This window comes from Mandrillus leucophaeus, unplaced genomic scaffold (assembly GCF_000951045.1).
Source record: "Mandrillus leucophaeus isolate KB7577 unplaced genomic scaffold, Mleu.le_1.0 Scaffold738, whole genome shotgun sequence".
Lineage (NCBI taxonomy): Eukaryota > Metazoa > Chordata > Mammalia > Primates > Cercopithecidae > Mandrillus > Mandrillus leucophaeus.
Window position 1 is genome coordinate 1,258,378 of NW_012108008.1, and position 23,429 is coordinate 1,281,806.

The 23,429-nt window shown below is 38.7% G+C and overlaps 1 protein-coding gene across 2 annotated transcripts in view; it reads right to left on the reverse strand.

The window, feature by feature from the left end:
* IMPG1 (interphotoreceptor matrix proteoglycan 1) overlaps positions 1 to 23,429 on the reverse strand; it is a 145,078-nt gene that overhangs the window by 55,135 nt on the left and 66,514 nt on the right. For both annotated transcript variants that reach the window (XM_011965840.1, XM_011965839.1), the window contains 2 exons: positions 22,281 to 22,357; positions 21,315 to 21,393 (listed from right to left, as the gene is read on the reverse strand). In XM_011965840.1, coding sequence (XP_011821230.1) covers positions 21,315 to 21,393; positions 22,281 to 22,357 — 156 coding nt within the window. The remainder of the gene's footprint in view (positions 1 to 21,314; positions 21,394 to 22,280; positions 22,358 to 23,429) is intronic.

A 23,429-nucleotide genomic window follows, 5' to 3' on the forward strand; every position in this document is an offset into this window, starting at 1 on the left:
TGTGGTATCCATTATGATCCCCAAAGGTTTTAGTAAATATTATAAATATTTACATTACATACAAATTTATATTTCCCACAATAAACCAAAACTTTTCCCGTTATTTGATTCAATGTCAGTTACTTAATACTCGAAAACCTTTCTTTGGCTTTTTGTCTTGGTTCTCCCTCTTCCGCTTTGTGTATTGTATGTCTGGCCCCATTTCATGCTGCAACTTTGCTGCACTAGAGCGTCTTTGTACCCAAGATTATGCATTTTTGTGCTTTCTCTATCTTTCCTTTTAATAAGTTCCAGCATACTCTTTTGTTGTTGACATATTTTGCTATTGTTTTCTTTTCTATATGCTCTTTATTTCATTTGTATCTATTAATGCCCCTCTGAGAAAGGTAAGGTAGGCAGTGTTAGCCCATTTGCAGATGAAGCATCTAAAGCTCAGAAAAATGAAAAGTCCTACTCGAAACTAACTATGGCAGATTCAGCACTAATGTACAGTTTCCTTAACATACCCCTTTTATTTCCACAAAACAACCAAAAGCTGTTGTTTTACTCTTTGCCAGGGCTTCATTCATTCGTTCATGTATGGATTCTTGTATTTATTAAACAAAAATTATTGAATATCTACTATCTTCCATGTACTTGTGAGTCACTGGGGCAATAACAATAAATAAGATAAATATATTCCCTTCCTCAGGTGATTACAGTAGTTAAAAATACTGCAATAACTCCAATTTATTGAGCACCTTTGGTGTACGTCATACCTAAATGTCACAGCCAGTTTATAAAGTAGTATCATCCCCAGTCCGCAGATAGACAAACTGTGGCATAGAAAGATAAACACTTTTTTGGGGGGTGGAGAGGACAAGGTCTCTGTCTGTTGCCTAAGTTGGAATGCGGTGACATGATCATGACTCACCGCAGCCTCCACCTCCTCAGGCTCAGGTCATTCTCCCACCCCAGCCTCCCAGGTAGGTGTGACTACAGGTGTGTGTCACCATACCTACCTATTTTTTTTTTCTACTTTTTGTAGAGACAGGGTTTCACCCTGTTGCCCAGGCTGGTCTCAAACACCTGGGCTCAAGGAATCTGCCCACCTCAGCCTGCTGAAGTGCTGGGATTACAGGCATGAGCCACTGCGCCCCACTACGATTAATAAACTCTTAATATAGTATCAGTGATGAGGTCCTCAATAAGGCTGACATTGGGGCAATATACTCATAGTCTCAAAGGACAATTGGTAGCTTGGCAAGGTGCTACAGCCAATATATGTTGTGTAGAGTTGAATGGAAAAGGGGTGGGGAGAGGGGACTTCCAATGAAGTGGCAGTGCTCAACCTTTGTGAATTAATGCCACTTGTTGCACAGGACAATGACCCTGCTGGTCAGGGGCACGTGGATTTCCTAATACATTATATAAAAGGAAGGACAGTCTTCTATGGTCAACAGTGGATCTCCAAATCACTTTTATCCCATTTCCCAAGTGGTATAACTGTCTGAAGCGCTGAGTAAAGCAAGTCTACTCACAATCTCCTTCCCACCCCAGTCTGGCTGGGGAGAGTCCAGAAGCTGAGATTTTAGTAAACGACAAGCAAGGAGTCCAGATATTTCTTTTTGCAATGAAAACACCGACTGTAGAAGTTTTGAGTTAAGGAAAATTACATCAGGGATATTTTAATGGTAGCAATTCTGCCAATTTAGCAAAAGCCTTATTTATATTCCTCATACAATTTCACAACAAAAGAGTAACTATATTTATTAACAATGAACTTTGTCTCAGAAGAGCCACTCACTCTGTTAAACCACAGGCCTTTGTGAGGCTAATGCTGAAATTAATGAGGCAAATGGAGAAACTGAAAGTCTGAAGAGTCAAAGTATTTGTAATAAGAAAAAGAAGAATGAATCAAGGATGAGAAATGAATATCTGATTCCACACTGTATTGGGGGATTAGCTACTCGGGTACCACCTGAAGAGTAGGTCTGGTCAACTATGCCTAATATGCTTCAAGCAGGATAGTTTCAGACACGATCACACACTTATGGAATGGAGAATATTGAAAAAGATGTGCCACAAAATGTGCAAATTTGAAGGAGAAATTTGATTTATGAATATGAAAAAGAGGGCAATATACATTAGATATATATAAAAGATAATCCATCCTGATTTACTGTATATTAAACTTTATGAAACATTTTTCTAAAAAAACTTAAACATGAAGTTTTAAACCTTTAAGGTATATCAGGAAAAGAAAACAGTATGTGCAAAGGCATGGAAGAGAGCAGGATATTCATAATAGAGGGGTGTGATAGTTAATATTGTCAACTTGACTGGATTGAAGGACACAAAGTATTGTTCCTGGGTGTGTCTGTGAGGATGTTGCCAAAGGAGATTAACATTTTAGTCAGTGGGCTGGGAAAGGCAGACCCACACTCAATCGGGGTGAGCACCATCCAAAAACTGTCAGGGTGGCGAGGATAAAGCAGGCAGAAGAAGGTGGGAGAGGCTGACTTGCTGAGTCTTCTAGCCTTCCTCTTTCTCCTGTACTGGGTGCTTCCCACCTTTGAACATCAGACTCCAAGTTCTTCAGGTTTTGGATTCTTGGACTTACACCAGTGGCTCTCAGGCCTTTGGCCACAGACTGAAGGCTGCACTGTTGGTTTCCCTAGTTTTGAGGTTTGGAGACTCGGACTGGATTCCCTGCTCCTCAACTTGTGGATGGCCTGTCGTGGGACTTCACCTTGTGATCATGTGAGCCAATTCTCCTTAATAAACTCCCTTTCATATATGCATATATCCTATTAGTTCTGTCCCTCTAGAGAACCCTGTGAGTGTGTTGGAAATGCAAATTTGCTCCGACCCCAGACCTACTAAGTCAGTAAGACTGAAGGTGAGGCCCAGTAGTCAGTGTTTTAAGAAGCCTTTAGTGGGATTCTGATTCATGAAAGAGTTAGAGAACACTGGTAGAGGAAAGGTTCCACAATTTGTCATGGGGAAATTTAGTGACGAAGCACTGCGATGAAGCCCTGGTCCTGATCTGCCCCTGTGGAGGATATAATACAGCATTTTCCTTCTGCCCTCAAGCCTCTTACATCCTAATGATCCACAGGTGTCTCTTCATTATAGCTAGTCTGCTGGTAAAGTCTTAGGTCAAGAAGAACCGCACAAACATTCTATGCTTAATACCAAAATCTAGTAAAATCCATAAAGAGGAAATGCTGCTTTAGAGTTAATTTAACTAAAGGGAAGAAAATTCAACTTTAGTCAGTAGCTTTGAACTCTGATGAGTGAAAAATCTATAATGTGATCACATTGAAGTTTCTTTAGAGGCGTTCTCCCATTTGACATTTAAAATGCATTTTATATCAGGGAGTGTCATTTGGGAAAAATAAATGACTTTTTCTGCTGTGTAGCTGAAGAACTTGTTAAAAAGCAAATACATGTGAAAAATCATGTTTGAATTTCCAGGTGTTGTCAGTCTGAGCTGGTCAACATCTTTCTTTGCTTAGATCTTAATGGAATATAAATCCCTCATAAAAAAAGAACTGGTAAGATAGTCTTTAGTGCTTTTGCCAAGTTACAGTAATAGAAGATATTTGTATTTCAGTCACTTAAAATAATTGCTTCCTGCCTCAAAGCATTCTGTAAGTTGGTTCTGTAAATACATGTTTTGAAGATGTGACTACAGCACATCACATTCTATCAGCTAGAGGGAATTGTTGAGTGCAAAGAAGGAAAGAATGCAAGAGACTAATTCTAAATTTCTGTTTTTTAAAGATAGTTTAGAAGCATCAACTTTTTGGGGGACACTTTAGTAGTTCCAGAAGGAGCTATTTCAAACTCAAATTTCTAAATATTACTCATCCTCAAGTGATTTATAAAAGGTACTTGAGCTGCCTTTAGTGCATTACATGCCTGATTAATTTCACACCCTTGGTATTGACAATTGTATTTAAAATATGATATTTCTTCCACTTTTATTTTACAGAAGATTTCGAGAAATTTTCAGGATTAAGGAAAACAAACTGAATTTGAAGAAATCATAGCCTAATCATATATTAACATTAAGCCATTAAAAATTCAGCTTTATATGATATATTGTAGGATGAAGGTGGTGGTGGGGGAAGAATTTATAGCATTCTGCAAAGCCTGAATGCTAAGGTCATGTGAACGTTAAGAAGAAAATCTGAATAATTCAGGCAACAGACTGTAATTTACCATCTGAATTAAGAAAATATATTCCACTTTGGGAGGCCAAGGCGGGTGGATCACAAGGTCAGGAGCTCGAGACCAGCCTGGCCAGCATAGTGAAACCCTGTCTCTACTAAAAATGCAAAAATTAGCCTGGCATGGTGGCATGCGCCTGTAATCCCAGCTACTCAGGAGGCTGAGGTAGGAGAATTGCTTGACCCAGGAGGCAGAGGTTGCAGTGAGCTGAGATAGTGCCACTGCACTCCAGCCTGGGTGACAGAGCGAGACTCTGTCTCAAAAAAAATTTATATATATATATATTCAAACAACTCTCCTCACCTGCAACAAAGAATGCCCAAATAATGACTATTTTTCTGAGCAAATCACCTCTTTTTACTTTTAATGTAATATTTTAACTATGGTTTGAAGAGAAAATGTTACATTGAGGAGGTTCACATTTTGTAGCTATGATTCTGCGTTAACCATAGCACTTTATATAGTCTCCACTGTCACCAAAAGAAAGGGTGAGGAACACCCTCATCTTTAAAATCCAGTGACATCATCATTATCATTAACATCCACTCATCTGCTATTATCCATCCCTCCATCCATTTAGTCAGTCATCCATTCATCTAGAGAATGTCCCTGGGGCAGAGGAAAACAAGGAAATGGATAAGAGTTAGTGTAAAAAGAAAGAGTGAAATTGCTGCAATTCAAGGGCAGCTAAAATGGATAACCACATCAAGAAGATGTCAGCACTAAATGAGAACTACCTTAAATGATCATGCTGTTTAGTATTTTATTGGAAACTGATAGATTTGGGTGCACAAGGTGATATATCCCTGGTGCACCCAAATCTATCAGTTTCAATAAAATGCTAAGCAGTATAATGAATAAGCAATCCTATAGCAACTTTAGAATTAATATATAGGGAGAGAGCCTTCTATTTTAATTAAGTGCAGCTAATAAAGGGACAGTTTTGAAGTACAATGACGTGTGTGTTTGTGCTATAGTAATCAAAATAGCATGGTACTGGCATAAAAACAGACATACAGACCAGTGGAATAGAATAGAGCATCCAGAAATAAAATGCACACATTTAAGGCCAATTGATTTTTGATAAGGTTGCCAAGAACACAGAATGGGGAAAGGACAGTCTCTTCAATAAATGGTTTTGGGACAACTGGCTATCCACCTGCAGAAGAATGAAATTAGACCCTCATCTCACACCATATACAAAAATCAACTCACAATGGATTAAAGACTTAAATATAAAACCTGAAACTCTAAATCTACCAGAAGAACACAAGGGAAAAAATCTCCATGACAATGGTCTGGGCAATGATTTTTTTGGATACAATTCTAAAAGCACAGGCAGCAAAAGTGAAAACAGACAAACAGGATCACATCAAACTAAAAACCTTTAGCACAGCAAAGGAAACAGAGTGAAGAGAAACCTAAGAAATGGGAGAAAATATTTTTAAACCATACATCTGATAGGCAATTAATATTTAAAATATATAAGAAACTGAAACAACTCAATGGCAAAAAAACAAATAACCTGACTAAAAAATGGGCGAAGCACACAAACAGTTACTGCTCAAAAGAAGACACACGAATGGCCAACAGGTATATGAAGAACTGCTCAACGTCATTAATCATCAGGGAAATGCAAATTAAAACCACAACAATATATCACCTCATACCTCTTAGAATGGCTATTACCAAAAAGGCAAAGGATAAAAAGTGCTGGTGAGATGAGGAGAAAAGGGAACATTTGCACATTGTTCTTGGGAATTTAGATTAGTGTAACCATTAAGTAAAGCAGTATGGACGTTCCTCAAAAAATAAAAAATAGAGCTACTCTGTTATTCAGCAATCCCACTAGTGAGTATATATACAAAGCAAATACAATCGATATTTTGAAAAGATATTTGCACTCCCATGTTCTTTTCAGCATTATTAATAAAAGCCAAGATATGGGATCAAGCTAAGTGTCCACTAACAAGTGGATGGATAAATAAAATTGTCCACACAATGAAAAACTATTCAGTCTTAAAAAAGAAGAAAATGCTATCACTTGTAACAACATGGATGAGCTTGAAGGACATGATGTTAAGGGAAATAAGCCAGGCACAGAAAGACAAATACCATATGATCTCACTTACACTGTATGAGGAATTTTTAAAAAGTTGAATTCCTACAAGTAGAGAGTGTTCTTACTACAAATAAATGATAAGTATGCAAAATAATGCATATGCTAATTAGCTTGATTTAGGTATTACAGAATGTGTACATATTTCAAAATATCATGTTTGATATAGTTTGGATATTTATCTCCTCCAAATCTTATGTTGAAATGTAAATCCCCAGTGTTGGAGTTGGGGCCTGGTGAAGGTGTTTGGATCGCGGGGGCAGATCCTTCATGAATGGCTTAGTGCCATCCCCTTGGCTATGATTGAGTTCTTGCTCTGGTAGTTCGTGTGAGATCTAGTTGTTTAAAAGAGCATGGCACCTTCCCCTACCCTTGCTCACACTCTTGCGATGTGACATGCTTGCTCCCACCTCACCTTCCACCATGATTACAAGCTTCCTGAGACTCTCACCAGAAGCCAAGCTGATGTTGGTGCCGTGTTTGTACAGCCTGCAGAACAATGAGCCAATTTAATCTCTTTTCTTTATAAATCACCCAACTTTAGGTATTTCTTTATAGTAATGCAAGAACAGCCTAACACAATGTTACACACAATAAATATATATAATTTTGTCATTTAAATATAAACAAATAAAGATAAATTCTTTTTTTGTAAACAATAGTTTGAGCCATTTGAAATTCCTGATATTTGTGATTTTGGCCCAGAATACGGTAACCTAATGTCTGAAGTGGTTTTGTTTTTCTGGTTAGATTCTGAATGATATGGATCAACCAAGGAAGAGAACCTTCCCACCAAAAAGGGACTTTAAAACGCTGGCCCTGGAAGACAGGATGCAGTAGGCAGAGAACCAGGGTGTCCCTTTTCTGGTTAAAGAGGCAGAGAGAGGCAGAACTGCCTGGCTAGGGAATATACACAGGTAGCCAGCATTTTCCAGGTGGGGCCAGATCAGAGATCATAACTTTAAACAGATTGGCTGAGTCATTAGGGAAGAAAAAAAAAAAGAAGCCAATTGCAGAATCCTGCTAAAAAGTATTTATATTTCAATTAATACATGAAAAAAATTAATAAATTTCTGACCCAAGAAAATGCTTTAGTGATATAAAACAAATCCTTTTCTTATCCTCATAAATACTCTGTGTATATTGCTTCTGTTGTTTTATGGACTATTTCAATCCTACTATTCCATTATCTGGCTCCAGACTGGACAAAGCTTGGAGAGCAGTTCCTTTATAGGACCCAGTTCTGGCGAGACTTTGTTCTGTTTGTGCTGAGCCATACTGAATCCTGAGGCAAAAGGGAAAATGTGCACCTCTTTATGCACTTATCAAAATATTCTCTCATATTTTGAACCAAAAATAAAAAGTTAATAAAAGTGCTAATGTGTTAATAAAAGAAAACATAACAATATATGAAGTCTCACGTTGCCTCATCTGTTGGTGCCCATGTCAACCCTTATAAATCCACCTGAAGAGGGATGAAAGGGCCTCACAGGCCAGGAACTATGGGCAGATTGGAAATGACTGCTCCTGTCACAAAATAGTACAATAAAACAAACAACAGCCAATCCTTATTTACAATTTTGACATGTGTTCATCATGGTAAATGATGAGCTATGTACCATGGTTTTTTTTTTGGTACTTTGGTACTTTAATTTTTTGAAATATTACATTTACATAATATCTTGATTCCTGAGGTTTTGGCTCCCTTTAAATGTTGCACCTGACACTAGTGCCTCACTTGCCGCACTCTAATCCCAGCCCTACTTGGGCGGTGCGTGTTACTCACATGGTGCATTGAGATTAGGTGAAGAGGAATAAGAAAGAGTCAGCCAAGTCTTCGTAGGAATTCATGAAAAAAGATTCTAAGGAATTGAAAAAAAAAATCCCAGTATGGACTGAAGATCTTAATAATTATTACAATAAAGATTGAGGGGAGAAAAACAAGTCCATCAAATCATGGGCAAATTGGCTTTGAATTGGTGGAGGACACTGAAGGCTCAGATCTGGAAGAGGATCTGCAGAAAGATACTTTATTGCTGAGCATGAATTTGTGAGAAAAATTTGAAATTGGGAAAATGGCCGTAGAGCAGAATGATGCAGGTAATATAACTCGTCCTTATCAAGCAAAGTGGTTATCAATAATGAAGGCTGAAATATATCATTACTGGAATATTGCCATAAACTGCATAAAGTGTCAAATTGGATCTCTTGCCCAGCCTGCATAGGAGGAAGCAGAATATGTTAACTATGAGGATAAAAAAATGAGATTCCCTAGGGGAGAAATGAAATGAGAAATACATTAGTTTGCATGTGAAGGCTGCAAACTTAAAAGCAAAAAGAAAACAAATAAAACAGGCAGTCAAACCAACAAAACCTCAGATGATTCTAATGAAACAGGAGAATTTTGTACCTTTCATATATAATGAAACAATGTATCAAATTGCACCATAAATGAGACTTTTAACTTATAATTACATCTCAGGAAAATTTCCTCACAATCAGTTTTTTCTTTTGTTTTTAGCCTGGAATGAAGGGCACTCACAGTTGAGTCATGCCGAGCAGCAGGTTCTATTTTCCATATTGAATAGGGCAGTTAAGTCCTAGGTATTGCAATACTAGTTACCTGTGTTTCTTTGGTGAGGCCTAAATTCCTCTTTCCCTAAGAAGGAAAAAAACTCCCTGGGAGGAGTGTTCAGCGAAAAGATTCACCTGAGCTGAAATTCAGCCAAGGCCTCCTATGACTCTTCATCCTCTGTCATTGCCCCCAGGAAGATGGGAAGGATCGTTGAACTTCAGTCTGACACTCAAGTCTTGTTGTTTAAGTGTTCTCACTTTTATTTCTATGGGATACCACTGAAAATATTCAGCTCCTTAGAGCAATGTGGAAATCATGAGTGAAACTTACAAGAAAGCTAGCAGATTACAGGTACACAGCACAATAGCAGTCTGGCTTTGTCCGGCTTGAAAGATGAACCCTCTTCCCTTAACTAGTTCTGCTTGCTTCCTTTCCCTGAACTAGCAGGTCCTCTTTCCCACCTCAGGTTCTTCATGAAACATTACTCGTTTAAATCGGTTCTCCCAGGGAAATGCCCAAGTTGCAGTTCCAGTTTCCTTTCCAGGAAGCCACTGTGTCCCCAGCATTGATGGTTGTGTCTTCCATGGATGTCTCGCTCAGTACGGATCACTACTGGTCTACCTCCAAGGTCTTAAGCCTTGCTCAGCCCTCTTCTGTCACATCCAATGATTGAAACAAAGATTTCCCACCATTAAAAGGCCCTTTTAGCTATTTCAGTTTTGTTCTATCTCACTTTTCCTTCCTCTGGTCTTCTTTCTCCTTACCACTGCCAGTTCTCTCAGCTGTAACGTTTCTGGCATTTTTTTTTTTTCCTTTTTAGAAACAAGGTCTCATGCTGTTGCACAGGCTGGAGTGCAATGGCACAATCATAGCTCACTGCATTCCTGCCTCAGCCCCCCAAGTAGTAATTACAGACATGTGCCGCTGTGCCTGGCTGATTTTTGTTTCTCAAATACTGTAAAGCATCATGTACAACTACGTTTATTTAAATTTAACACACATAAGATGCTTAAAACAAAAAGGGAGGCACATAATTTGCTTAGTACCCTTGAGATACTCTGGCCTTCCAAGTTGAAGAAATTTACTAAAAGATCATTCAAAAATGTCCCAGATATACAGTCTGACAAAATTATTGCAAACTCTCATAAAAAGCCCTTAAATCAATGACAAACTTGCTATCCCATAGAGTGAAGATTGGTTTGAAGATCTAAAGAGATATATTTTCTTAAACTCTAAGCATATGCAGATCTTGGTTGGGCATGGTGGCTCACACCTGTAATCCCAGCACTTTGGGAGGCTGAGGTGGGCAGATCACTTGAGGTCAGGAGTTTGAGACCAGCCTGGCCAACATGGTGAAACCCTGTCTTTACAAAAAATACAAAAATGAGCTGGGTGTGGTGGTGTGTGCCTGTAATCCCAGCTACTAAGGAGGCTGAGGCAGGAGAATCTTTTGAACCCATGAGGTGGAGGCTGTAGTGACCTGAGATTGCACCACTGCACTCCAGTCTGGGTGTCACAGCGAGATTTGGTCTCAAAAATAAAATAAAATAAAATAAAATAAAATAAAATAAAATAAAATAAACATATGTAGATCTTGTGTTCTTAGCACACACCCAAAACAGGTAACTATGTGAAGAGAAACAATGTTAATTAGCTTGACTGTAGTAATAAGTTTACTATATACGTATATTAATGCATTATGTTGTTACCTTAAATATATATGATTTATGAAATAAACCAAAAAATAATAAACATATGGTCATTCAAAGCAAATAAACAAACTTACAAATACAAATAGATGTATTCATTTACTTCTCTGAAAATGCTTTCATTTGTTTCATCCCTATCAATGAAGTTTGGCGAGTTTTGGAAATGCTGACTTTGGATGATATTTAGTAAGCATATTATTAAAATTCTGTGGATTAGCACTTGTTCCAGCATTTCAAATAGCATAAAGCTCCTGCTCAAACACATTGTCTGGCAAGGATTTTACTTAACCTGGCAATACAGAGAACGGGCCAACTAGCAAAGAAGAGTTATTTTTCTATCTCATTCAGTGCCGTGGAAGAAAAATAGAGGAAGAAGCTGAAAATCCTCTTATCGTTTGGTTTATTCAATAGTCAAAATATTAAATTCCCTTTGAGATTAATGGGACCTATTTAAAGATGGAAATCTCATTTTCCCAGGCCAGCCGTGGTGGTTCATGTCTATAATCCCCACATTTTGGGAGGCTGAGGCAGGAGGATTGCTTGAGCCCAGGAGTTTGGGAGCAGCCTGAGCAACATTAGGAGACCCCACCTCTACACACACACACACACACACACACACACACACACACACACAATCTCATTCCTGCCTTTTACATATTTAAGGTCAGATGGATGATGTGACCTGTCACTTTGAGCAGAAGTGCATAACAATTCCAGAAGGTTGCTCAGTTGGCTGTGTAGACTCCCCTCCCATAAACTGACAACTGCACGCAACTTGGAATCTACTGACACCTTCACAAATGCTGTTTCATTTTCTTAAAATGTAAAAACTGAAGGAGATTATTCACAGGAGTGTCTATCCATGCCCCCCAATCCATTACATATATTCTTTTTATTTCTACCTTAGGACTTCGAAGATGTCATTTCCCTCAATGCAAGAACTACTTCTTTTTAGCCGGGCGCGGTGGCGGGCGCCTGTAGTCCCAGCTACTCAGGAGGCTGAGGCAGGAGAATGGCGTGAACCCGGGAGGCGGAGCTTGCAGTGAGCCGAGATCGCGCCACTGCACTCCAGCCTGGGCGACACCGCGAGACTCCGTCTCAAAAAAAAAAAAAAAAAGAACTACTTCTTTGATTAAAATGCTGATCACATTGCATACCTGTACTAAGGCAATTCCCTGCAATGGAACCTAAGGTGACATTCCTTCCTCATAGTCTCACAGGTGGCTTTGTCTGCGCTTGGTTATTCTCTGGCCTCAAACTATTAACATGAAGGGTGCTTCTCACTTTCTGTAAAAATGGGCGGCCAGGCATGATGGCTCACGCCTGTAATCCCAGCACTTTGGGAGGCCGAGGTGGGCAGATCATGAGGTCAGGAGATCGAGACTATCCTGGTAACACGGTGAAACTCCGTTTCTACTAAAAATACAAAAAAATAGCTGGGCATGGTGGCACGTGCCTGCAGTCCCAGCTATTCAAGAAGCTGAGGCAGGAGAATTGCTTGAACCCGGGAGGCAGAGGTTGCAGTGAGCCAAGATTGCACCATTGCACTCCAGCCTGGGTGACAGAGCAAGACTCTATCTCGAAAAAAAAAAAAAAAGAAAGGCAAAAGAGGCAGACACACCTGACTTCCCACCCTAACTGTGATGTTACCTCATTTGAGTCCAGATAAGGGAATATGATACAGAAACCTTTGTAGCTATGAAAACACCATGTCTTGATCACTTGAGAAGTGATTAGTGGGAGAATAGAAAATTGTGGAACTGGTTAGATGCCACTTTGACCACCTAACCTACGCCAGCCCCTTCTGAACAACTTTCTCTCTATTCTCGTTCCATTATTGAGTACATATTTCCTATCCTGTCTTCTGCTATGAGCTCCTTCCAGTTCCTCAGGAATGGACACCCACTACCATTAACGACAAACACGTCTTTTATATTATAATTAAGTGCATCCTGTCAAGCAAACCACTTTCTCTTTGCACCAGATGGATTGTTGAATTGTGACTTGATTTTGTCTGTTCTAGTTCTGTCTTTGCATCTATGATGCTGACATAACATATAAGGCTCCTTGTTTTTTTCCAACTATGCTGAGCTCATTCAAGACATACTGTGATGATTAATTTGATGTGTCAACTTGGCTAGGCCACAGTACCCAGATATTATTGTAGATGTTTCTGTGAAGGTATTTTAAAAGATGAGATTAACATTTAAATCAGTGGACTCTGACTAAAGCAGATTACCCTACATAATGTGAGTGGGCCTCATCCAATTAGCTAAAGGTCTTGATAGAAAAAAGACTGATGTCTGCAGAGGAAAAGGGAATTCTGCCAGCAGATGGCCTTCGGACCATCGACTGCAACAAGAACTGCATCAAAGTGCAACTTTCCCTGGTTTTCCAGCCTGTCACCTAGCTTGCAGATTTTGAACTTGCCAGCCTCCACAAGAATATGAGTCAACTCCTTAAATAAACCTCCCTCCCCCCTCTCTCTCTCATTGTGTTCCATTAGATTTTCAACTCCAGCATGAAAAGAAATTTGGTGTCTCATGTATAACATAGATGACTATGGGGGTGTTTCATTTCATGGTGATCCAGACTCTTTGACCTATCCTTCGTCATCCACCATTATCCAAAGTAGTCCCGGATTTATTTTACTTTTTAAATAAAATATCTCTTGTATCATCTTCCTTCCTTCTGCATTCATGCTCCCAAAGCTTCACACCAAATACAGAACAAAATCCTCCACTTCGCTACTTTTCACCCACCAAGCTGTGGGCAGACAAACTTTCCCTAAGCCCCATTTTCATTACTTCCCTCATTTTCTGAAAACCCAGAACAAACTCCTTTTTCTGATTTTTAAGGTCCTGCTTGATACATATCCTTCCCTACTTATTTCTCAGCATTCTTCCCTGAAACTCCAATCTCTACAGCTTTGCTTATGAAACTTACTATACTTGGAAGGTCATCTCCTCTCTCTTCACGAAAGTCCTTTATACCCTTCTCGACCCAAGTAAAGCTCCATGAGTGCTTTCTTTGATATCTCTGCTTCTCATGTTTTTCTTCTCTTCTGAACTAAAATAATTATGTACCTCCGTTTAGTCTACATAAAGTTTAAGTAGTATTTATATTTTATACATAACATCTTACATTGTTCACTATTTCATATGTGTAGGTCTTGAATAAAGGAAGTAGATGGGAAGTGCACTGCGGTCTCTTGTGAACTTAATCTTCCTTTCAGAGCCAGACTTTGTGCTTGTTGAACAAAGAATAGTGAATGTTGAAGTTCTGGTGTTTTTAACTAGTTATTAACAACTATTAGTTGTTGATAGTTCTCAATATGACATTTCAATTTACCCCCAAATTTAGGCGTTGGAAACATCTGAGACATATGTAAGGGGCATTGTTATTTAAATTGGGATTGCATCTTTGACAGCTGTCATAAAGAATACCATAGATCAGATGACTCAAACAATGGACGTTTATTTCTCACAACTCAGGAGGCCATGAAGTCCAAGATCAAGGCACCAGCAAAACTAGTGCCTAGAGAGATCACTCTTCTTAGTTTGTAGGCAGCTGTCCTCTAGTTGTATCCCCACATGGCAGAAAGGGAGAGAGAGAAAGGGAGACAGAGAGAGAGAAAGGAAGAGACAGGAGAGAGAGAGAGAGAGAAAGGGAGAGAGAAATCATCCCTCTTTTGTCTCTTCTTATAAGGGCTTGGCCCTCATGACCTGATTACCTCCCAAAGGCTCTTACCTTTGACCTAATTACCTTCCAAATACCATCACAGTGAGGATTTAGGTCTTTCTTCCTTAAGCCTTCAGTAACCTTTCTCAAAAAAGTTCTTAATTTTCCACATATAACTGAGTGATATATTTTTAAGATTTAAGATTTTTGTTAAAATAGTCACAATGGCTTAATTTTGAAAAGCATTTAAAAGTTTATTGAAGCAGGGCTGTTCTCTTTGTCATTAGAGCTGTTTACTACTGAGGGATGATCAGGGAATAGCGCTCAATAGGTTTATCCTAATTGTTTCAGTGCTAGCGAGTGTGAAAGGAAACAGAACCAAGCCAGCTTCCAGGTAGTCTGTGAGGGGCTGCAGAGCTCTGTGGCATGGTGCAAGCCTCTACTCCTGGCCTGAACTGCTGTGTGCTGGTTTTCTCTCTGTTCACTTTAATGTTGGAAAGAGATTAAACAGATCACTACTCTTCATAAAAATTGGACTGTGACTTGGAAAAGGAGTTGGGAGCAGCCTGGAAAAAGGGTGGTCATGAAGAGGGCTTTGAGAGAATGAGGGCTTAACAGCATGATGCAACAGGGAATAACCAAGATAGCACTGGCTAGGGAGAAGTTTCTAGCAAAGGATGTGACTGACATGTCAAGACAGGACAGCTATGTAATAACTTGAGGTTGGTGACTGGGTGATGCTGCACTATGGCTTCCTCCTGTCCTTATCAACTCAACTCACAATAAAGTTGATCTACTCATAGAAATATCTACCTCCAGAATGAAGAGGGGGTAAAAGAAGGGAACAGATTCAGGAAGGGAGATGGAATAATATCAGTTCACTAGAGGGCAGAAAGTCAAAACAATTTTCTTGGCAATTGCCAACATTTGAGGCAGGGTACTGAATTTCCCAAACTGAAATATTGAAGGACGTATTAAGTCACCTGACATTTCTAGGCTAAATCTAGAAGTACCAAATTTGAGAGTTGAAAGAACTTCAATTTACGTTTCATCTTTTCCTGGGCATTGTAAAGATTGTATCTAGGGATGGGGTGCAATTGGAAGTTTTGTTGAATGGCCATTCCTTCTTTTCTTTGGATGACATTTTTCTTGTAGACCACTCAGAATAATTTTTATAAACAATATACTCCTGTTAAGAAAAGCTTGCTCCCTGGTAGGAAAGAACAGGCAAAAATATTGACCACTGTTGCCTAAACTCAGTTCAGCTGAGTTGTTCTTACAACTCTTTTCAAGTCTTACTATTATCCTTTCATCCTAAAGTGGAGCAATTTAAATAACATCTTTGCCAAGCCTTCCTGATTGAGTCCGGAAGTGTCCATTTTTGGGCTAGGAGAGAGGCTTATTGCAAATTTCTTTCCCTGCATACCTACATGTAATCAATGTGGTAGTTGGTACATCACATGAGGTGGAGCTGATTAAAGTTCTTCAGCACTCTCATTTTGATGAAAGTGTTTACCAATAAGGGACATTGCCCTACACGTGAGGCTGGAACTACATGGGTACCAGCACAGGGAAGGCACATATCCTCCAGGCATTTCCTGTCTCAGATGATAGTACTGACAGGCCCAATAAGGTCGACAGCAGTTACAAATAGTTATGAAACTGCAATTATATGCCAGCCACTGAGCTTAGCACAGGAATTTTTAAAAAAGGAATAAGAGCATATCTTTTTACTTCAGGAATTCAGTCTTGGAGGAATTCCAGACATGCATAGCAATAGTTTCAATTCTGTATGGTAAATGTTTGATGGAGGTCTAGATGACTTTTTGCTGTGGAATCAGGGAACAGATGGTAATTATAAATCCTTTTCAGGGAGCGGTTGGGGAAAACTTCACAGAGAAGGTAGCACGTTAGCTGAAACTAAAATATGAGTTGGAGGTCATCAAGCTGGAAGAATGGAAGAGTATTACAGGCACAAGAAAAAATAACTGTGTAAAAGCACAAGAGCATGACAATGAATGACAAATTTTGGCAGTGGTGAGTTGTGTGACCAGAAATGATAGCCAAATACTGCTTCTAGAACTTTGATTTGGCTCTAAGTTTTTTTACTAGACAGATTAAAAAGGCAACTAGATTATTCCAATAAACTCTGACTTTCATGGAGATATTGTAATACAAATTCATTCATTCACTGCTTTAATTCATTTAACATATATTAATTTTTAATATAGCATCTGGCTGGACACTGCCAATATAGGAATGAATAGAGATAGATGGCTGTCCCTGACCACATGGAACATTAGCAGCTTGGTTTTATATTGAGTTCATTCAATTTAGCTCATGTCATGGATTCCTTTTGACAGAGTCAAAGGCTGAGGTGAGATAAAGAAAAGTTGGAAGTGTGCTAATTTCAACATATTACCTAGATGGGCAATAAAAGACAAAACAATGCCCAATAGTACAGTAGCTCTGCTTAAAGCTTGCTTCTTCACTTAAAATACTGCAATTTATTAAGAGACTGGTTTCTACTGTAAATGGAATGTGTTGCAAGTGAGAAAGTCTGTAATTTGGGAGGGAGGACACTAAAGAACTTCTCTCCTGATAGACCAGATGATCATTCTAATGAGCTAAAAGAGAAATGTATTGTCGCCTACACACGTCTAAACCAAACCAAACCACAAAAAATTTTTTACACTGTGAATTGATACTATTTTTGAACAAGTTGTATACATGTTGTGTGAAGGACAGAATATCAAGTTTCTCCTATATGTGGCTGACTCATTTTTATGAAATAGGAGTGATCTTTTTGAGACGAAGTCTCGCTCTGTCACCCAGGCTGGAGTGCAGTGGTGCGATCTTGGTTCACTGAAACCTCTGCCTCCCAATTCAAGCAATTCTCCTGCCTCAGTCTTCTGAATAGCTGAGATTACAGGCATGCAGTACTATGCCTGACTTATTTTTGTATTTTTAGTAGAGACAGGGTTTCACCACGTTGGCCAGGCTGGTCTCGAATTCCTGACCTCAAGGGATCTGCCTGCCTCCTCCTCCCAAAGTGCTGGGATTACAGGCATGAGCTGCTGCGCCCAGCCGATGGGAGTGATCTTAACAGATAACTGGCTCTACAGAAAAGAATGGCTTGGGATCAGCTACTAAAAAAAAACTAGCCAGGCGAGGTAGGGGGCGCCTATAGTCCCAGCTACTTGGGAGCCTGAGACAGGAGAATGGTGTGAACCCGGGAGGCGGAGCTTGCAGTGAGCTGAGATCCGGCCACTGCACTCCAGCGTGGGCGACAGAGCGAGACTCCGTCTCAAAAAAAACCAAAAAACCAAAAAAACAAAAAACAGTAACAATAGAAGACCCCACAATTCTATACAACATACCAATTCTTTTAGTGTCCTAGATGCATATTTTGCAAGTACTTTATCTCAGAATTAACTACTAAGTTAAACTGCTGAAGCTGAAAGATTTCTTTGAGTGCTTTACTGAGATTTTAATGGCCTGGTGGGTGTTTGGTGACACTAACCTCAAAAATTTTCCAGGCTAAAATTATCTCACTGATACTGTGGTGCAGGATTTTGGAGCCCTAATTTTCATTTTACCTGTACTTGGGAAAAAGCCAGAATTGTTTTATGAGGGAGGGAAGCCTTGTTCTTGTCCAGAGTGCCCCTCCACTTCTTTGTTTGTTTGTTTGTTTTCTATTTTCCATGTATAACTGTCTTTTTATCAGCAATGCTTCCCAGTTAGGGTTTCCAATTTTCATTAAGATATGTCATTTCTACTCCCATTTGGGCTGATTATGAAAGCATATGGATCTGCTCTTGTCAATATGGAATATTTGCACTCTAGATCCAGGTCAGCAAATATAACTCTTCTTGCTCAATACAAATCAAAAGCTCAATTATGAGATATAATTTTTACTTATAGAGCATTGACTGGATATAGGTTAGACAGCACAGCTGTTCCTCTAAATAATGCAAAATCAATTCTTGAATTAAGGCAGACTGTCAGCACCTAGTGCCTCCCGGAAGTTCTGTAATAAACTGGGCTTTGGCATTCATTGAACATGTCCAGGGGGGCCTTAAAGGAAACACCTGACACTGGTTTTACACAGTAGGAAGGTTCACGTGGACAGGACATGGTGCACTATCACCCAGACTGTCCTTATGAGAATTCATCAGATACATTTTTCTCCTAAGCAATTACCATGCTGTATGCATGCAGATCTATATTAGGTGACTGATTATATTTTCCTCTTTACACAGCCTGTTAAGAAGCTCAAATCATGAACCACCTAAAGCAAACCTACAGAACTCTATGATGTTTATTTTGTATATGATTTTTCCTAGAGTTATCTTATTTTAATAAATGATGTGAAACTTATAACACATAAAATTAACTATTTTAAGGTAAATGATTCAGTGGCATTTGGTACATTCACAATGTCGTGTGATCACCACATCAATCTAGTTCCCAAACACCTCCATTTCACTAAAGGAGTAATCTTTGTTTTATTTTCTCTTCCATTTTTCTTTCCATTCTTTAAAATAAAATCAATACAAAATCTTTTTGTATTGATCCATGTCTGTAAATCACTATAAATCTTTTTAAAATGATGTAGGATTTTAATAAGCAAAATTTAAAAAATTTAATAATAAGCCACACTGCAGGATATGGAGGAGTAGTAGGCAGGGTATATGAGAAGAACCAAGAAGGAGTCACTTCGTGGAAGCCCAGATGTAGGAGTTTCAAGAGTGGAGTGGTTAACAAGAGTCACGTGCCAGAAATGTCAAATAAAAAGAAGAGGGAAATGAGACTGCTAAATCGATCAATTAGGAAGTCATCTGTGACTTTTGTGAAAGTTACATCCCTGCTTTGTGTGGTTAGATGTGAAACCCTGTGGTGATTAGGAGGCGACATAATAGAGACTCAGAAGCCTATACAATTTAGAAAAATTGACAGAGTAGTGAAATAGAGAAGAGGCTGTGGTTTGAGGGCAAAGCAAGTTTGAGGTTATACTGTTTGCAAAGGATGGAGCTACTTAAGCCAAATATAGTATAATAGATGTAGAAAACTTGAATAATGATCCTGGCTGTGCCGCAAGCTATGATATGACCTTGAACAAGGCACTTCACATTTCTAGCCTTGGTTTTCTCATTTGTGAAACACAGAAGCTTAACCAAATCATCTCTAAGATTTCTTCCAGCTTTAGTGTTCTATGGTATATTCATGAGTAAAAGAAATGTAAAAATAAAATGGAAACAGTAAAGCAATTTGAAAATAAGATAATGCTTTCATCATATACTATTATTTTTATTAATCTAGCTGAAATGCTAATCTTATAAGGAAGCTTTATGATAGAATGAAAGAAAAGTGTTCAGTGAGTGCTTAAGATCAATCATTTCACGAAAAGTTTTGTTTTGTTTTGTCCAACCAACTCTTAAAATAATTTGGATGCCAAAATAGTGGTTGATGTAGATTGTGGTTAATTATAAATGGCATAAATTCTTCGATATTTCTCCCATGAAGAGAGAAGGTCTATGTCCCCTCCGTTTGAATCTAGATGGGCTCTACAGCTGCCTAGCAATTAGAATGTGATGAAATGATGCTATTTTTAGGCCCTTACGATATTAAAACACCGACACTCTGAACTCAGCTACCATTCTGTGGCGAAACCCAAGCAACCCTGTGGAGAGACCTGTGGAGAGAAGAAATGAGGCCTCCAGCCAACAGCTCTGGGTGAGCACTGATATGCCAGCCAGTGAGTGAACCGTTTTGGAAATGGATCTTCAACACCAGTTGAGATATTCCAGCTGACACAACATGGAGCAGAGAAAAGCTGTCCCTGCTGATCCCTGCCCAAATTTCAGATTTATTGGCAAAATAAATGATTATTGGTTTAGGCCACTAACTTTAGGGATGGTTTGTAATGCAGCAATAAATAACCGTGTCAAGAAGTTAACATTTATTCACCAATAATCATGTAAATGAAATCCAATTTGTATAAGTAATTCTGCTATCAGGCCATATATGTATTCCCTTGCATTCTGTAAAATGGCATAATAATTGCACAGTGTTTATGAGGAAAATGCAGTTAAGGTAGTTCACTCAAAACTTGTAGAATTTTGTGGAGACCTCTAACTAAAACAATAATAATCTTATTAAATATACCAGTCATAGCAAATCTCCAATGGCATTTGCATTTATAATCACAGTACATTCTTATCAGCCTTGTATCCTAGGGCTTGTGTTTTTTACTTGTATTTTACCACAGAGCTCTATAGAATGGAAATAATAGGAGTTCTTGGAGCCACTAAATCAGCTACTTTTTGCACTAAAAAAAGGCTCTCTGCAAGATTTTTGGTCGTTTTCTTCCCTAATGTCTTCACATGTTGCTAAATATTTCTCTTTAACTGTGAAAAAGTTTGATACTATTGCCTCAAAATTAACCTTCTTAGAGATTCAAAAGTGAATCACCAAGACTTCAGTGTTTACTGATATTCTTTCTTACTTACACACGTGCTAAATTACGCTAAAGAAACACATGTAGCAGAACAGACTGTATCCACAGTCAGTGTGTAAGAGGCACAGGAATACATATAGTGATTGTAAAGGCTCAGTCCACTGTTGACATGGCCGCTTGTCATGGACTTGGGCCTTAGGACCTACCTTGTCCTCATGGACTCTCAGTTTCCAAGCCCAGAGGAGATTGTTGTTCTGTGTGAGCAGCAGTTGGTGCTGTTTTGCTTTCAGCCTCCTTCACCAGTTCATTAGAAAAGGGCTGCCAGTGCTGGCTGTGGGACTGGGAACTAGAGCTGAAGGGATGATGCTGTGAATGTCCTGCTCTGCAGAAAGGGTAGTTCGATGGACTGCTTTTCTGTTGGAAATGCAGGTGGCAGTGAACCTTTTCCTCGGTTGAGGATGGCTTTGTCACTGGTCTTTGAGGCCAGTATCAAATGGGATTCATCAAAGAGTATGTTGTCATCTAACATAGACTTTGTGAGAAGAAACTTACCAGGTAGACCATGCTCTGCTCTGTCCACTATCTCAAGCTGGGGTTCAACAAGAGGAAGTTCTGGACTCAAAGTAGCATCCTGAAGAATGAATTTTGCAAGACAGATGTTGAGAAGGATGTATATGTGTATAAGAAGGGCTATACCCATATTTTAAAATTTTTCCTTTAAATTTAAGCAAACTATTTTGTAGTTGACTTGAATCTACTATGGAGGAAGGTTCTGACATAGAAATACGTTCTAAAAGGGTAATATCCATTGATACAGTGGTAAAATAAGATCTATTGCTTCTTGGATAACTGAATCTGCCTGAATAGACTTAACTAAAAGCTAAGATACTTTGATTTACGTCAATCATGTTATGAATTATTTCATTTTAGGAGGGAATAAAGCTTAATCCAGCACTTCTATTTATGAGCACACCAGTGACAACTTCTGGTATAAATTAAATAAACATAGGTTTAAATTAAATACAAAAATTATTACTGAATTTATTATTTACTTTTAAAGACATTAATTTGCATTTATCAAACCCCCTTAAATAAATACATAGGTAAATCCTTAAGACATGACATAAAAACAAATTTATAAAGTATGATCGTGTTTATACATATTTCTGAAAGTCAAAGTTAAATAACACATTCTGCTTTAATTATTCTTTTCAGTTCATGAAAATGTGTTTGTTTCATTAAAAACAGAGGCCATCCTGATTCTAATTGAAACAAAAATCTAACTAAATTGAAGGAAACTTTGAACTTTGAGATATTTGAAATGCAAGTTGTATTATATTTTATTAATACAGATACTGAAAGTGGGTTAAGCAAGTGCTACTTGTAAAAAACAGAAAAGAATATAATTAGCATTGCAAAGGGGATTTTGCTCTGTTCAGTTCCTAAGCTGATTTGTTCTTTGATGGAAGGTTTTGAGACTTTGTTCCTATTTAAAGAACAAAAGGACAAGAAACTCACCTCTGTTATATCAGCAAAAGTTGTGGGCAGCTCTGATTGGGTATCAGGACCAAAGGCTGGCAGTGATCCAGTAATTTCTGTGGGTAAAAAAATCACAAAATTTGAGTATATCTTTCCTTTTTCTTTTGAGGTTGGGGCAATAAAACAGTCCAGATTGAAATACGCAGAATAACCAACCCTTAAGGAGTAGCATGACAAATCATTAAGAAACCAGAGGCATAGAAAAAAAGGTCATTAATCTGAATGATATATTGAAGGACAGATGCAAAGGGTGCATCTTGCATGTTTATGTGATAAGAATAGTTATTAAGGTGGATTTTTAGGGTGTTCAGTTTTATTCTATAGATTTGGACCAAGCAGGCTATCTAGACCATTGGGGATAAAAATATGACTAAGCTGATAATAAACAAAATGATTAGAATAAACACTGGAACCAACGATCATTTGTGGCAAACTTTCAGCCTAAAGCCTAATTCTTCGAACGCCACAGAGGGCTCAAAAGAGAGAAGCCCCGAGTATCAGGTCGTCTCTGAGAAACTTCTGAAGTTGACCTTTTCTTGCCTGTGAATTTACCTGGCCCTTCGTCTTGTCCTAAGAGACCTTTATGAGATTTTCTAGTGTTAAGAGTGCCTATCTTAGGCAGAAAACAGAACTGGCAGAAAATGACAGTTTTGTGCCATGTTGTACTAAATGGCATTTCCAGTGTCCATCTACTTTGCCATTTACTGAACCTACTGAGGACTTCCCTCTGAGGATTTGAGTGTGCCTGATGATCTTGTTGACTTCTTTAGATCCACTCTCCCCTCCTCTCCCTGCTACTTGCTGCCCCAGAAGGTTGAATAATATTGGCTATATCAATGGTTCCTTGTGCTCTGTCTTTGGCATGGCTTACAACATTAGGCAACACTTCAAGTCTGGAGATAGTAATGAGGCTTGCTGCTTCTAGCCCCAGGGAACTCTCCTAATTCTTTGTGTACCGGCAAACCTTTACAAATGGTCCCTTTATTAAACTCTCCTCAAATTATACTAATTTGAATGTGCCATCTGTTTCTTGCTGAGATCTGACCAATTGACTAGATGAGAGAATCTGTTTAGATCGTGCCAGGGTAACAGAACTGTCTGTGGGTTCTCTTCTCTGCCTTGGTTGCA